This window comes from Protopterus annectens, chromosome 4.part0 (genome assembly GCF_019279795.1).
Source record: "Protopterus annectens isolate FY-2018-M chromosome 4.part0, PAN1.0, whole genome shotgun sequence".
Classification (NCBI taxonomy): domain Eukaryota; kingdom Metazoa; phylum Chordata; order Ceratodontiformes; family Protopteridae; genus Protopterus; species Protopterus annectens.
The window spans coordinates 1,434,946,093-1,434,959,372 of NC_056733.1; the positions used below are offsets into that span (position 1 = coordinate 1,434,946,093).

The following is a 13,280-nucleotide window of genomic DNA, read 5'->3' on the forward strand; positions in this document are numbered from 1 at the left end:
ATGCAAATATGAACAAGCAATATTTGACACCTAGAGGTACAGTAGGAGGTAACTGCAGAAACACCTGGAGGTGCACTTGGCTGTAATGAGTTAAAGTATGGCAATAAGGGAGCAATAAAATTAAAAAGTGACTATCCACCTTTGGGGACATTACTGGTGCAAAACACCTACAGATTGCTAGCATATGTGCACAACAAAAACAGTGTCTCCACTACCTAACAACAGGTTTATTTACCTGTAGCAGGAGAATATTGATTCAAGCAGCAGCAGAGACTAAATCTGTAATAGCACTGAGAATGCTGTTGGCACTCGAAGCCTCAAGTAATTGTTCTGGGGGACAAATAGTAAAAGGAGAGAGAAAACAGTCAGCAAAGCCAGCTGCTAAAGAAGGAGGAGTTAGACAAAAACTGTAAGCAATTGGTTCAGAAAATGTCATAATTTAAAATATAGAACTAAGCAAAGACAATAATAAAAATATATGTTGGAAGATAGAAAAGTGTACACAGAAGAATGAGCCACAGTGGTACAGCGGTAGCGTTGTTGCCTCACAGCAAGTGGTTCTCCTGTTCGATTCTCGGCTGGAGTGCCTTTTGTGTGGAGTCTGCATGTCCTCCCCGCGGTTGAGTAGCCTCCGAAAGATATGTGTGAATGGGCGTGCCTTCGCTGAAGGTTGGGTGTCGGGCTGGCAACTCGGCACCATAAAAATCTACTGCCAATCATTAGTGCACTGGAGTTCCGCTGTGGCGACCCCTAACCGGGAAAAGCCGAAAAGACAAACAAACAGAGAAGGAACAATATTGTAGTCTATAAGCACACCTGTCAACTGTCTAGATTTTTGCAGAAAGTCCAGATTTTTGCCTCATATTTTTAGTCTGTTCCTCATAAAATCTGTGGTTTTCAGGCAAATCACTGGGATGATCTGAGGACTGAAGTCAATAAATAATGACATACATTTGAGTTTCAGGCGTCATTTTCTTCAGAAAATGTATGCTAAGACAAACCATGTTATTCTAGCAACTTTGTAAATTTATAAGAGCACTGTTTACAATCTGTCCCTATTTTTGGTCCTTCTTCCCCATTATGTCAGGCTTCGTCCAGATTTCTTGCTCTAAGAGCACAGTCCAAAACAGCTAATAGCTGTATATTTTTTATTTCAAGGTGAACTGCATGTCTTGCAGTCTAGTAAAGAGGATTAAAGGTATTGGCTGCTAATGATTTTCACCCTGGAGTCATGAATTTGATTCTTTTTCTGCATGACTCACAAACCCAGAAAGTGCTTCCTATTTCACCATATAAAGAGACACTTTTTCTTAGTGAGTTTAACAGATTTAATGATATAAATTAAAAATATATACTAGTCAGTAAAATTAATTTAATAGTTTGCTGTCTGTTTAGGAAAGAATCAGAAATGGATGTGGAAGCAGGAATGAGAAACAGACCCAGAAGCAGGAAATCAAAGTTAACAATTGGCATTGCAGTCCCGCTTCTGAATCTAATGCTGAGAGTTTTTGACTTCCGTTAGGCATACCACACACATTACAGTTCTTACTACTGACCAACCATCAGAGAGCCTTTAGAAGCTAATACCAGTGTGGGAGACAGCCTTTGCAGTCAACTGGGGCAGTCTCTGCAAATAGAGTTTTGTCACCTCACAGCAAAAGGTTCCTGGTTCATTTCTCAGAGGGGAGGTGCCTTCTGTGTGGAGTCTGCTTGTCCTCCCTGTGCTTGCATGGGTTTCCTTCCACATACCAAAGCCATACAGTATGTGGACTGGACAGCCTAAATTGGCCATAAGTGCGAGTGCGTGGTGTAGAAGGAATACTGCGGCAGGGCTAGGCACCCAGTGGTGTAAACCTTTCCCTCTAGATGATTGTCACTGATGAAGTGACACCTGACCCCATGTGCAAAAATGGGAAAAGAGGTTGTAGATTGTGGATGGATGGATTGTGGGATTTCTTTATAGTTAGAGGAAGTGTACCATATCAGAAAGTTCTTTCCTGACAATACTGTATATGAAATTAAATAAATCTATTGCTTTGTGTGATTTTTTTTTTTAAGAAATGTGAAATTGGTTTTGGTTTGGCTTAGCTATTATTATAGCATCACTGCATATGTGGTATAGATTTTCTAACCATTACACTTTGACTATCTGGAAATGCTTAGTAGATTTAGTTAACAACAGGCAAGTAGGTAGTCATTTTATTTCTTGGAAGAAATACAGAATATACAGTGATTTTCTATATGAACTAATACAGAATATATCAAATCATAAATATACTGTGTTGTAACAGTGGAATGAACCAGAGTAAAGTTGTGTTTTTCAAGCATTTGAAAAGTATAGATGATAAAGTTACTGGGAGTTATTCTCAAAAAAGTTAGTGATAATTATGAATTGCCAGTCAGAAATACAATATGCAAATATTCCCATTTTGCACCTACAAGCATAACCAAAGTACAACACATAACCAGATGAATATTTTGTTCACAGAATTTTACTACAAAGTGTCTGATTTTTTTGTATAAACACAGCTCTGTGGAGCATGTCTTTAAATTAAATATCATTTTACTGAAGGTTATTGTGGTGTTGTTTATATCAAATGTCAATTTTTATGAATGCACAAACTATAACAGTTGCACATTGTAACATTTTTTTTATTCCAGTCAGCACACTGATCCAAATGGAACCATTTTAGTCTCAGCCCGGTCAAAACAAAACAAAACATAGAAATTCAAACTCGCATCACACAAAAACTACAAACCAATATAGCAGTCATAGAAACTGTTATTTGGTATAATATAAAAACATCTTCTAGTCCAGGGGTCTACAACCTGCGGCTCTGGAGCCGCATGTGGCTCTTCCACCCCTCTGCAGTGGCTCCCTGTAGCTTTGAAAAATAATGGCCACTCTACACACCTTGTGGCACACACACACACACACACACACACACACACACACACACACACACACACACACACACACACACACACACACACACACACACACACACACACATGGAGAGCGATCAAACGATGGACTTTAAATCTTGCTCTTACAAACCTATAAACTTGCTATAATAGCATGATTTCTGTTAACATGCATTTTCTCCACACACACACACACACACACACACACACACACACACACACACACACACACACACTGAAAGCGATTGAGCAATCCCAACAAAGGAACAAAAATAGTGATGGATTTTAAATATTGCTCTTATAAACTTAGTTCATTTATATTTAAGATAATAACTATATATATAAAATGTTATACTCTGTGGTATCTTCATTTTAGGGGTCAAATAGGATTTGTGGCTCCCGATGAATTTTATTTGTTGGGAGAGGGGCCAAAATGGCTCTTTTGATAGTGAAGGTTGCAGACCCCTGATGTTCTTCGTGTTTCACTGGTGCAGTTGTTACATTTGGGTAATCTGCTGGCAGGTTGCCCTCAGTCGGCCTGATTAACAAAGTCTTGGGTCCTGCTTCGGTTGCTGTCCCTTCTTCCATGACGTCAGGTCGTCAGGGGTGTAAAGCATGCAGCTGATGCCATTACATCAGTCTTCCTTGCCGCGCGGTGCCCGAAGCAGAAGCAGTTCGCAAGTGCCGGTCGGCCGACTCCTGAAATTTTCGTTTTCGAGTTTCAGATCCGAAGTCTTTAACTAAAAAGCTAAGTACCCCGTTGGTGAAACTTTTTCTTGCTCCTTACTGATGTCAGTAAAAGTTAATAATTGCATTACTTGTGGGAAGCAAATACCTCATAAGGATTTTCATTTGTACTGTATTCCTTGCCTAGGCCCTGACCACAATGTACCTTGCTGTCGGTTATTTAATCAACGCACTATCAAATGTTGGTACATTTTTGCTTCTAAATATTTTGGCTCATGCTTTAACTATCCAGAAGTGTCATCAGTTAGCAATCTGACTACTGGAATACCTAAAAAACGCAAAGAAAAAGACAGAGACAGGCCGTTGAGGTCCAAAACTGCCGACGACTCTTCTCCTAAGCCAGTCACCAGTTCGCCGGTACTCAGTGAGGTGCTTTCGCAGCCCCTGATACCCACTACTTCTGATTCACAGGCCTCTACTGAGACCCATTCGGAGTCCGGTATGCCGCAAGATGCTTCAATCATGGAACCCACAGATATCTCTACTTGGATGGGTCCGGAGCCGCTGTGCAGGAACCGGCTTCTGAGGGTGTTTTCAGGCCTACAGATTTGTATATTAGACCGACGCCATCTTCAAAACTAAGGCAAATCTCGACCTATGCCTAAAAAAACGACGCCTGGCCCACATGTGCAGGCCCCTATGCCTAAAAATCAAATGATCAAAATGGCTGAAGATTTAATTACTCTGATCAGGGGTAGCCATCCCCCCTTCTAAGAGGCCTAGGCAAGACATTGATTGTGAATCATCTGAACAGGAATCTATTTCTTCTGACTCTTCTAATGAACAGGAATTGTTTATATTTACTTATGAGAACTCTGATGCAGAAGATTCCATTCCTTCTGCTTCTCCCCCTGAGGATTTTTCTTTTGGGGAAACTTTACATACCTTAAGGGAACATTTCCACTGGGAAAGTCAGGATTTCTCTGAATCTAAAAAGAAACTTAGGGATTTTCTTCTTCTCCCTCAGCATAGGCCTTTGGCTATACCTCCTGTTCTAGACATTGTTGATGACGTTTTTTCAGAATCTAGTAGGGCTCCTGATTCTCTGCCTCCGGCTCCTTGTAAGTCAGACAGATACTACAGGGTTCCTGACTACCACAAATTCCTTTTCAAAAATCCTGTTGCAGATCCTGAAACCATGTCACAGGGTCCCAAGGGCATTAAGGCTTCTACTGCTAAAAATTCTACCCCTTCTGATAGAGATTCCAGGGCGCTGGATAGATGGGGTAAGAAGGTTTACACATCTGCAACCTTGGCAATCAGGGCTTTAAACTGTCAATTTCATATGCTAAAATATCAACAGCATATCATGGGACTGCTTAAACAGAAAATTATGATAATTTCTGATTGTGTGGAAAACAAAGATTTACAGGATTTATTGCATTCAGCTGAACAAGTTGGAAAACATACTTTGCAATGTGGTTTTGATTCTTTGTAGGCCTCTTGCAGGGCTGCTGTAAATGGGTCTGTGCTAAGAAGGCATGCTTGGCTCAAAGAGAAAAATCTGCCTGATCATGTTAAAGCAAAATTTTTGGATGCTCCTTTACAACAGGACCATCTCTTTGGTAATAAGGCTGAAGAAGTTTTAAAAAAGATGGAAGATAAAGCTAAATCTATGCAAACTGTGAAAGATTTAATGCAACCTCCAAGATTCAGTTGGCATTGGCCTACTAAGAACTGGTCCTTTTCAGTTCCTTTGAGAGTCACTCAAGTCAAACCCAGACATTCCAAAGGCTCCAGGTTTCAGTCACAAGGGACTTTTAGAACAAAACAATGGGGTGCCTCCTCTTCCAAATCTGGAAACAACAAGACACCTCCCTATGGTAAGCAGTCTCAATGACTTCCCTTTACACTTACCAAGCACTTACCTTTTAGCCGCCCCTTTGGGGGGAAAACTGTCTCTTCATGCAAGAAACTGGCAACTTATAACCCTGGAAAAATGGGTTTTAAATATAGTATCCCAGGGATACAGATTTAATTTTCACATGTTGCCAATTCCAAACGGATGGCCAGACCTGCCCCCAAATCAGTGGGCAGAGACCCAGAAACAAGTACTTCACCTCATGAGCATGGGGGCTATTCAGCCAGTACCAGAAGAGGAAAAGGGACAAGGTTTCTATTCAAGACTTTTCCTGGTGCCCAGGAAAGACAAATCATGGCGTCCAATTCTGGACATATCTACTCTAAACACCTTTCTGGACATTCCAAAAATTCAAGATGCTGACTCTTCAACAGTTACTTCCTATGCTAGGCAAAGATGCCTGGTTGGCAACTCTAGATTTAAAAGAGGCTTACCTGCATATCCCAATCAGGGAATCTTGCAGAAGATACCTCCGCTTCAAAGCAGGCTACTTGCATTACCACTTCTCTGCACTGCCCTTCGGCTTATCTACTGTGCCCAGGGTCTTTACAAAGTGCCTGGCTCCAGTAATTGCATTTTGCAGGCAAAGAAATATTCAAATATATCCATACCTGGATGATTGTCTAATTCGGGCAGAAAACAAGAACACTGTTTTAAACCAATCTGGCATTTGTAAAAAGGGTTCTAACTTGTCTAGGGTACACTATAAATGCAAAGAAATCACAAATGGTACCCTCTCAAAAAATTACATTCCTGGGTTCAAGCTTGAATACAACTGCCCAGATGGCTTTCCTTACACCAGAGAAGCAAATTAATTTGGTGACTTACTTCAAACAGGTGGCCACAAAAAACATGCTTTCTGCAAGGCAAATACTGCAAGCCTTTGGGTTCATGGCATCCTGCATTTTTCTAATTCCATATGCAAGACTGCATATGAGGAAACTTTAGTGGTACTTAAAAAGTCTATGGTGTCAGAATTGTCACAGCCTGGAAACAATGATTCCTATCATACCTTGCCTGCAACTAGAATTCCTGTGGTGGGCAGAGGCCTGCCAGCAAAACAAAGGACTGCCATTCACACCACCCCCTGCTGCCCAAACCCTAACTACAGACGCATCAGACTATGCTTGGGGGGCACATCTGGCAGGGAAATGCATTCAGGGCAAATGGAGCCCAAATCAAATGCACCTTTATATCAATTAAAAGGAAATGCTAGCTGTACAGAATGCACTGACAGCTTTCAAGGACTATCTTCATCCAGGACAATTAATGATAAAGACAGACAACACCACGGTTATGTGTTATATAAACAAGCAGGGGGGTACACACTCCTACCCCCTTTGCAGACTAGCCATGGCATTGTGGAACATGGCCTTGACCTATCAAGTACAACTACAAGCTCAATTCCTGCCAGGAAAGCTGAATACTCTGGCAGATGAACTAAGCAGAAATCTCATGGACCCACACAAATGAAAACTGGAACAACAGATTTTCAACATGTTGACACGCAAATGGGGGAGCCCAGACATAGATCTTTTTGCCTCGCCCCAGAACTATCAGTTGGACAAATTTTGCACAAGAACTCATCACAAAAAAGTCTGGAAAGTGAATGCTCTATCCTTCAGCTGGAAAAACCTATCAGTCTATGCCTTTCCCCCTCTGCCTCTGCTCTCCAAAGTTCTACTAAAAGTCAAACAGGACAAACCAAAAATGATTTTGATTGCTCCAGACTGGCCTCGCCAACACTGGTACCCACTCCTGCTTAATGTGTCACACCTTCCACCGTGGCACCTGCCTCAGGCACCTTACTTACTGTCTCAGCAGAACAACCAAATTCTGCACACTCAGCTCCAAACTTTGAATCTTGCAGCGTGGCTAATCACCTAAATTCACTCTTAGCATCCCTCAGCAAACCCCTTGATGGATGTCATTTTGAAGGCGAGAAGGCCTAGTACTAGGAAATCTTATGCTGACAAATGGAAAACATTCTGTGTCTGGAATCAATCTCAAGGGGTAAGCACAGCAGTGCCCAACATTCCTCAGATTTTACAATACTCAACTGAGATGCTTCACAAGGGCCTGTCCTTTTCTTCCATAAAAATCCATGCCTCAGCCATTTCAGCTCATTACAACACAGAACCTCCCCTTTTCTCTCATCCTCTGCTAAAGCAGTATCTCAGAAGGGCCAAAAACTTAAGACCACCCAGGAGAGCTCCAACCCCTGCCTGGGACCTCAATTTTGTATTGGAAAAGCTCACTCTCCCTCCTTTTGAGCCAGCTACTACTGTAGACCTAAAATTTCTCTCCTGGAAAACAGCTTTCCTTTTAGCAGTCACTTCAGCTAGAAGGATTTCCGAATTACAGGCTCTTATGCCTTTCATCATTTTTCATGCGGACAGGGTATCTCTCAGGACCAGTCCATCCTTCATGCCTAAGGTGGTATCCAGTGTGGCTCTTAATCAGACCATTCATTTGCCAACTTTCTTTCCCAATCTACAGAACAAGGGGGAACGGATTCTGCATTCATTGGATGTACACAGACAACTTAGATTTTACTTAAACAGGACAAAATCTCAAAGAAAATCTGAACAACTGCTGGTGGCATTTGCTCCAGGGGCAGAGGAAAAGGCTATTTCAAAGCAAACCATTTCCAAATGGATAAGCCATTGTATTCATTTCTGCTATATGCACCATGGAAAAACTATCCCCCAGGGGATCAGATCCCATTCCACCAGGGCTACCTCTACTTCTACGGCTTTTCTCAGAGGTGTTCCAACCAGGGACATTCTAGAAGCTGCTACCTGGAGCTCAGTTCATACATTCACCAAACATTACCATTTACTATTTTTCTCTAAATCCAGAGCTGACTTTGCGACTGCTGTCCTGCAGGGCCTTATAGCTGGTCCTAATGCTGTATAATTCCCTCCACCCAACCATAGCTTTGGGAATCTACCCAAATGTAATGACTGCAATAGTGAAACGCGAAGAACATAGTACAATTGTGTACACTTACCATAAATGTAGATGTTTGAGTGTATTCACTGTTGCAGTCCTGGTTATCCCCCCCAGCCCCCTATTTTTCCCTGGCTATACCTCTACTTTCTTTCACTATGCTTAAAAGCCCTTTTGGTGTATTTGTTTTGGGGATTGGAGGTATATTTTTTGTGTTTTTAATTTTATTTGCTCCGCATTTGGGGGGCACCTGATATCTGGGGCAAGAAAAACTGATGTAAGGCTGCATGTTTTATACCCCTGACAACGTGACGTCATGGAAGAAGGGGCAGCAACCGATGCAGGACCCAAGACTTTGTTAATCAGGCTGACTGAGGGCAACCTGCCAGCAGATTACCCAAATGTAATGACTGCAACAGTGAATACACTTGAACATCTACATTTATGGTAAGTGTACACAACTGTACTTTCTAGTCATTGCTGTAGACACTGTCTGAAGTAAATATCTGATGCATGATATTGTGTATGTAGTTTATGAAACTAACCAGCTGCAGAAAACTAGGTGATGTGTGAATCTGAAATGTTTTCATTATAAAAGGTTGCAATACTAAGAATTTATTTATTTTAGTGCTGAGAAGCCTTAGATTGCTGTCTGTTGAACACTGCCCACTGTTTTCAGATAATCAGCAGTGCTACATATAACAGTTTATCTTATTAAATAAAATAAATTGCTAATAAAATATTGTAGTGCTGCACTATTAGTAATCAAATACATTTTCTTTGCAGAAAGATGGTGGGTGCAATAAAATGATCTGTGGTCGTTGTGGACATATTTTTTGCTGGATCTGCTTCTCTTGTCTTAAAGAGAATTCATATTTACACTTTATCGATAAAAAATCAAAATGTGTTACTGAATATCATGGTTAATGCAGGTAGTTTTCTTAGTTATTATGCATCTGTGTTTTTACATTAACTGTACTAAGTAATACAGTCTACTGTTTCCTAAACATCATTATAATTTATACAGAGGGAAACTAGACAGCTTCTTGTATGCAAGAGGGAAGATAGAAGAAAACATGTATTGCTGACTTTTGATGAAGTTACAGTGTTGATTTAGGCTGTAATGGAGCATTGGGTTGTCAGTAATAGGTGTAAGAAATGATTTGAGAAACAACACATAGTGCACAGCAGACTATGGCATTTATTTATTCATGCTCTGATACCAGACAGAAGAAAAGTAATAAGCATTTGAAAAAAATAATTAACTTTAAAAGGAATAAATTAATTTGCATGTCTTTGCAAAAAACAATAGTGAGCTATACAATTCATTCATTCCTCAATTCTCAGTGCTGAATAGTAGTTGGGCATGAAAAAACAAAGTCAAGTAGTTTGCCTTCCCAGCCACTGTCAGTTATCCAGTTAATTACATAAGATTTGCTACAGGTAAAGCTGAATGCCCATGCAGACATTATTAATCATCATAGTTGTAATGTTTTTTTATAATCATTCACAGATATGCATGCATTTTGATGCTTGTTCAAATATATTATTCCTCTCCTATGCATATTTATGTTCTTCTTTTTTCAGATATATCCTTGTCTGCCTGCTTCATAATAAATCCTGCTCTTAGGGCTATTTGCACATTCCTCCAGTAGCTCTGGCCCTTACCAGTTAGGTATAATCTTGTAGCCTGTCTGTCCATAACAGTGCACTGATATCCCATAAAGGAGATAAGCCAAATGTCTCAGAAAAAGAGGCTTGCTGCTTGCTAGACAGCCCCACCCCAACTAAGTTATCTAAGAAATACCCCATGTTTAATTTTGATTTGCCATATTTCTGGTGAACTGAGATAAAACCAGTTTTGTGAAAAAAAATGACATGGGTGTTTGCAAAGGAAACACAAATGATCATCTTCTGAATTACTACTACAAAGCTTTCATACAATCTGACACAAACTTCATTATTTATGAACAAAGTAATATTGTGTGATTTATGCATGCTGTTCAAAGATTTACGTCACATTTTATATTATTAACCCCGGGATTCAGAAACAGTGCAGACAAGATTGAGCCAGCCCTCCTCTATTTATTGTATGTAATCAATGATCCCAGTGGTTATTAACAATGAACGCAGCTAGACAAGAGTGCCTGTTATGACTGCAACAGGGATTGTGAGACGAGCTGGTGGGGTCATGGCGTGGCCACAGGGACGTACAAGCAGAAGTAGAACTTGTTGGTCACGCATGCTCCTCAGTCATGTTCTGCATGATCCCATGGGCACAGTAGTGACAAGAAGGATAAGTTATTTTGCAGCCTTAAAGGGCCATGATGCTTGTGTACTTAGCTATTTTTTTTATCAAATTAAAGGTTGGAAATGGTTAGATAGGAAAGTGGTAAAAAGGGGAAGCAACAAGGGGATAGAACATTAGGTAAAGAAATAAGGAATGAGCAGGACGGATGTGCTGGTAGAACATTAAGTAAGGAAATAAGGAATGATCAGGATGGAGATGGGGAAAAAGGAATCTTTGTGGGGGTCAGGTGCCCATGTTCTATATTTGAAGAGAAGGTAAGTTGGGGAAGGTAGCAAGGAAAGTAAGAAGAGGGTAAAAGGGTTAAGGTAGGTAGCAAGGACACACAAATAAACATAGAAAGCAGACAAGACCGCCAGAGGAGTTACTGACACTATCAGGGATGGGGAAGGCAATGAAGAAGGAGGCATTAGACACACAGAAAAAAGGAGGACTGCACAATAAAGAGGTGTGGACAGAGATACAAAAGATAGGGGAATACTGGGATAGGGAATAGGACAAGGTACACAGCTGCACTCCCTGCCAGCTGCAACCCACTGGGAGTTTATCCCACACTATGTCTTCCCTCATAACTGGTCCCTGGCTCCAATTTAAATGCCTGTGTGAGGTATGGCCATGCCTCTAAAAATTGCTGCTGCCACATGGGGGTAGATGGGGGTGACAGTGGCAATTAGGGACACTGTTGCATGTGGTGTTGCTGCCAGTGGTGTTATAGCCTCTGGTGGTGTTGTGACAGACCTGACTAGTGGCAGGGGTGCTGGTCAGGATGTTGCTGCATATAAATGTAAAAGAACAGGAGAGAAACAAAATTATATATATATATATATATATATATATATATATATGAGGTCTCTGGAGGGTAAGGTGCAGTGAGATTGGGATTTCTTTAGATGTAGTATTTCTAACAGAGCTGGGTCAGACATGGCTTTGTAAGTCAAGCAGAGATCACCTCTAAGTAGGTGATATGAGACAGAGAATACCTGGAGTTTTTTTTGAGTCTGTCCATATAGTACAAGTGTTTAAGGCCAAGGATTCTCTTTCTGAGGTACTTTTGCGGCCTCTCCAGTTGTTGCAGGTGTCTAGTGAGGTACATGCCAAATGGAGCATTGTACTCGATTGGCCTAATGAGGGAAGAGTAGAGGGAGACAATGACCTATTTTTTCCTGGATGCAAAACCCTTAGTAATGAGATGTGCCACATAGAAGGACTTTCTGACCACAGTGGCAATGTGGTGGTCAAAAGAGAGGTTGCTGTCAGCCTGTGTTCCCAGATCTATTATAACGCCTTCTGTGTTCCGTGGACTACCATCGATGTGGTAGTTCATGGGAACTGGGTTTTTCCCAAAGGGGATGACGACACATTTTTTTGGCATTGAGCTTAAGGCCATGGCTCTGACACCAGTTGTTGGTCTCAGCGAGGCCTTTCTGTAGAATGTCAACATCACTTGGGGAGTTAATAATGGCTCCCAACTTACAATCATCTGCAAACTTTGTCAGTCAGAGTCCCTTCGTGTTGGACTGGACGTCTGAGAAGTAGATACCAAACAGTAGAGGACCCAGGACCAATCCCTGTGGGACTCCACTCGTAACTGGTTGGCAGGCTGACTTGTAGTCAGCTACTTTCACACTGTGGGTTCTATCTGTGAGCCTGTTTGCAACCCACCTAGTGATATAGGGGCCCAGCTTACTGAGTTTTTCTATGATTCCTGAGTGGGGAATGGTATCAAAGGCCTTGGCCAGATCAAGGTAGGCTGTATGAACCACCTTGCCTTTATCCACAGCTCTGGTGACTGACTCAAAGAAGTCAACCAAGTTGAGCAGGCATGATCTACCCTTCACAAAACCAAACTGTGTGGCATCCAGAGTTTGTAGATTCCCTATATCCTTGTTTATTAGGTCCATGATGATGTGTTCCATAGCTTTACATGTCAGACTTGTCAAGCTAATGGGGTGATAGTTCCCAGGGTCTGTAGACGCTCCACCTTTGTGGAGAGGGATGACTATAGCAGTGCACCATTTTGTAGGGACAAAGCCTGAGGTGAGGCTGTGATTGAACAGGGCACACAGGTGAGGTGCCATTTCACTCTGTAGTTCATATAGAACACAGCCAGGGATATTGTCAGGTCCCATAGAAGCTGTATTCATGGCCTTGGACAGTGCTGTTTTAACCTGTGCAGCAGTAATACTGAGTGCCTGGCAATCTACTGGCATTGTGATTGGTCCTTTGGGAGGGTAAAGTTGGCACTGAATCTGCCGGCCAGTATATTGGCAATATCTGTTGGCTCAGTATAGGAGGTACCATTGTGCAGTAGCTCAGAGCAAATCTGGGTATTGCCGTGGAGGTTCTTTACATAACTATAGAAGGCCTTGTGGTTGTCTTTACTATCTGCTGCAATTCTGTTTTCATAGCTAGCTTTAGAGGATTTGATGAGGGATCTCAGCTTTTTGTTGAGGCTGATAAGGGAGTTTTTCCTGTCTTAGGACTTCA

General features: G+C 41.5%; 1 protein-coding gene across 4 annotated transcripts in view; it reads left to right on the forward strand.

Moving 5' to 3' along the window:
• Positions 1-13,280, forward strand: part of LOC122799893 (E3 ubiquitin-protein ligase RNF14-like) — an 826,975-nt gene that overhangs the window by 740,422 nt on the left and 73,273 nt on the right. Inside the window, exon 10 of one of the 4 annotated variants that reach the window (XM_044069271.1) lies at positions 9,272-9,417. The exons of the other annotated variants lie outside the window; for them this stretch is intronic. Coding sequence (XP_043925206.1) covers positions 9,272-9,412 — 141 coding nt within the window. The 3' untranslated portion in view covers positions 9,413-9,417. The remainder of the gene's footprint in view (positions 1-9,271; positions 9,418-13,280) is intronic. 4 annotated transcript variants of the gene reach the window in all.